The 3738-nt window shown below is 53.2% G+C and overlaps 1 protein-coding gene across 1 annotated transcript in view; it reads left to right on the top strand.

Annotated features, from left to right (window-relative positions):
• The window catches only part of LOC113214316 (neurosecretory protein VGF-like), a 35401-nt gene extending 32079 nt beyond the window's left edge, over positions 1-3322 (top strand). Inside the window, exons 2-6 of the mRNA XM_052273970.1 lie at positions 730-915; positions 1821-1877; positions 2289-2645; positions 2737-2952; positions 3032-3322. Coding sequence (XP_052129930.1) covers positions 730-915; positions 1821-1877; positions 2289-2645; positions 2737-2952; positions 3032-3175 — 960 coding nt within the window. The 3' untranslated portion in view covers positions 3176-3322. The remainder of the gene's footprint in view (positions 1-729; positions 916-1820; positions 1878-2288; positions 2646-2736; positions 2953-3031) is intronic.
• Positions 3323-3738: the final 416 nt, after the last annotated feature.

Below are 3738 nucleotides of genomic sequence, written 5' to 3'. Positions count from 1 at the left end.
TTTGGGCGATTATCATTGAGTGCCTGCCGATATTTTGGCGAAGTATTTCGTTTCCAGCACATATACTTCAGGAATAAAGTCCACTGGACAGCAAACATGGCACTTTTTGTGAAATGCACCTTATGCCGGGGCTGCTGGGGGTCGGGAGCACTTCGGCGTAAACTCCTCATCAATAATGCCTACTCTGTAAATTGAAAAGTGACTCGTGTCACCAATTTTTGGAAACAGAAAGCTGAAAAGGAAATCAGTTTGTTATCTTCCTGGCAACCCATGTGCCAAAAAGTGGCATCTTATACTGAGATGTCACCTTACCTAAGGAATGATCACTGGCTATGAGAAAAGTACTCTCGTTATTCATAGACATTGTCAAAAAAGGACCGGACATGACCTTTCTTTGAGTGTTCTTTCTTTTCTTTTTTTAGAATTATTCGGTAATTTAGAAGCTCAGCGCCTGCAATACTCTGGGTAGGCCATCCCGCCGTACACGCATGCACTGCAGGCAAGATGTTGCCTACCCATCAGGCGCTATAAGAGCCTGCATTTGCTAAACCCGGCAATTTTTATAACGGCAGATGACGGACGTATTGTCTGGAATAAGGGCGACAATTTAAATTAAAGGACGAGTGTATAAACTCAGCAAAACAAAAATAATTTCACGTCTCTATTGAATTTTCATGTTTACGTGGTTTAAGACTGAAAGTCTTTAAATCGATTTATAGAAGCCCTTAGTATTCCACGAGCTCCTATTCCGATAGCGAAAGACCCCGTGGCTGTCGCCAGGTGGACGAGCTCGAGCGCGAGAAGAAGCTGATCCTGGACGGGCGCATGTCCCTGGACGAGGCCCCGAAGGAGCTCGTCGACCACCCCGTCTTCCAGATCTCCCAGTTCATCAAAAACGTGCTCCTCGGTGGAAAGGTGTGATTATTGTTGTATACACATTTTTCTTTTTAAAAAAATACCTCTCTTTTTGTGTTGTTTTTTTTTTCCCTCAACGACTTTCTTTGTGTTTGTTCGTCCTTCATCGCACGCTTCGCCACCCCGCGCCCCTCTGCCCCCCCCCCCCTTCATTACCCTGCAACTAACTTTGCTCATCTGCCGGGATTACAGGCCACGCCGCCTAACTTCCGCCCGGTACCTGGGAGGGACTTGAAAAGTGTGCGAAATGGCAAAAAAAGAGGAAGATAATGATAAAGATGGGAGTAAAAAAAAAAAATGACTGAATGCGCGATACGAACCGGCCGGCCAGGTGGTGGGCGTCTGCTGACGTCGGCGATACCACTACTTCATCTTTTACTAGGGCTCAGCACCAGGCGTATTATTCGGTCATGCACCGCCTTTCGGAAGTTATGGCTTTTATACTGAAACGGGGGGTGGCGGGCGTCTCTTGGACGGCGCGGCGAAGTGTGGTGTCGCTGCGGGGGCGTGGTGGCCTCCGGAGGCGGTTCGGGAGGCGGATGACGTCAGCCGGACCACCGCGCCGCCACCGACGCCGTGCGCTATTAGTTGTGCCGATTGTGCAACAAACAAAAGAGCAGAGTGCGGGGGACTTTCTCTATTACTTCCATCCCCGCTTCGCCCATTCAACAGGCGGCGAGGCGTCACCGCCCTTGCCCCGACCTTGCGCCCTTCACCGCACTTGTCCGGCCCGCGCGAGAATGGGAAGATAGTGCTATATGGACCACGCGCGGCCGCCAACGCACGCGGAAAATGCGATTAACATTTGCATTTCCCGCCCACGCAGGCCGAATAATCATCCAATAATTGTGCAAAGTTAACCCACACTGCGCACTGCACTGCTGAATGACGCACGCGCTTTGCAGATCCCCTGGTACCTGCAGGCGGCTCGCAACCACGTCCATCCCGCACGCCTGCATGAAGTGAGTAGTGTAGCCCAAACCAAACAAAACAGATTCAGCAATGTTCGTGTTTAGAAACGTGTCTATGTGCGCGGACATGCATGCGCTGTCACAATGTGTATTTGCCTTTTTTGAAACTGTCTTTATTATTTGATCTACGCCGCGTTTACGGCTTGAAATTGTATTTACACCCAGAAAAATGATTTCTTGTTTCAAGTACATTTGTACTTGTGTGACCCAAGATTATTTTTTTTCTTGCTACCAAGACGATTTTTTTCTATGAAGTAAGAAAATTTACTTGATCGAAAGGTAATATCATCTTGTGTCGAGAGTAAAATTGACCTTAGGTCAAAATGTACTTGAAATAAGAAAACATTTTTCTGGGTGGTGTATGAGACCGATTCCTAAACGTTACCTGGGTGTTGGCGGCAGATGGCGTCCAGCGTGTCGCACAGCACTTCCTCGCGGGCCATCCTCACCTTGTCGAGGAGCTGCGTGGCGTCCGAGGACGGCGGCGAGAGGGCCGCGGCCACGCCCACGACCCTGGCGGCGGCTGCGGGGCCCGTGGCCTCCGCCACCGTGTCCACCTCCTCGCGGCTGGCCTCCCCCAGGGCCAACTCCCCGAGAGACGCCTCACCCCGAGACGGACAGAGCGAGGCCGGCGCGGCGGCGGAGGGCACCGAGGCCGGCGGCGAGGAGGGTGGCACCGCCCAGGAAGGCGAGGCCGAGGAGGACGCCGACGTGCAGGAAGGGGTGGTCGAGTCCCCGGAGCCCGCGACAGACACCCAAGTGAGAGGGAACAACGTCACGTTCGCGCGTTACGCAGGCCCGACTTGATCCTCACGCGGCGGTGGTCATCACCATCCTCTCTGTCTTGCAGGACGGCGAGGTGGTCATCCAGGTGCAGGAGAACGACGACGACGAGGAGGAGGAGGGCGATGAGGAAGAGGAGGACATGTCCGGCATGTCCGCCTGCGACTTCGAGGAAGACTTTGACAGACAGGCCGACGTCGAGCGGGGTTACATGTTCACGCAAGAGGACTTCGACCGCATCAAGTTCGAGGCCGAGAGTGTCAAAAAGATGTGGGAGCTCGAGGTACTGCGACCTAAAATTATTCTGTAAAATTAAGCAACAAATCGAATGCGAATGGTCTGATACAATTTTCTGCCTCCAGACAGTGGAGGAACTGTACGCGCTCGCCGAGTCCATCGTCAAGGAGATGGTGGCCCAGGGCGGGGGCGCGGTGCCGGCGCCGGCCAAACCCGAGGACCGCACCCCGTCGCCGGCGAGGTCGACCAAGTCACCGCCGCCGGGTTGAGCTCCGGCCGTGGTCGGGGCAGAAGAGTGGGCGAGGGAGATACAGTGGGGGACCCGAACGGTTGTGCATCAAAATGTGTTGTTTTTTCTACGACGTCCTAATTTAATGTTATAATTATCTGAAAATAAAAATTCTTAATAGCACCGCGTAGCGTGGGGTGACTCCCTTCCGCCTGATCATCTCCTTCGCCCACCTCTCTATCCACCCTCTTACTCATCTCTCTCTCTCTCTCTCTCACTCGTGCCATTCATCACTATTGTGCGTTTAATAGGTCAGCCCGGCGGGGTCCCAAGTCGACCGCCCCTTTGGGGTCCCACACATCGACGCACGCAACACACACGTAGGTCACCGGGGCAGCTGGGCTCAGGTCAGGAGCGTGTCGAGGGCTGCCGCAGGCCCCTTGGGGGAGGTTGGGGGAGGGTGCTCTGCTGGCTCACCCGGTGAGGACACACGACCCACGGTCGTCGTGCAACGTTTGCAAATTTTCGAATCCGTTACATTATCATCTAGCGCACTCTGTTCGGATTAAAATTACACCTGTTGAATTGAATTACTGAATTCAC

This window comes from Frankliniella occidentalis, unplaced genomic scaffold (assembly GCF_000697945.3).
Source record: "Frankliniella occidentalis isolate FOCC.00 unplaced genomic scaffold, Focc_3.1 Scaffold318, whole genome shotgun sequence".
Classification (NCBI taxonomy): domain Eukaryota; kingdom Metazoa; phylum Arthropoda; class Insecta; order Thysanoptera; family Thripidae; genus Frankliniella; species Frankliniella occidentalis.
Note: the sequence above shows the minus strand (reverse complement) of the source record. Positions and strands in the feature narration are given on the sequence as shown.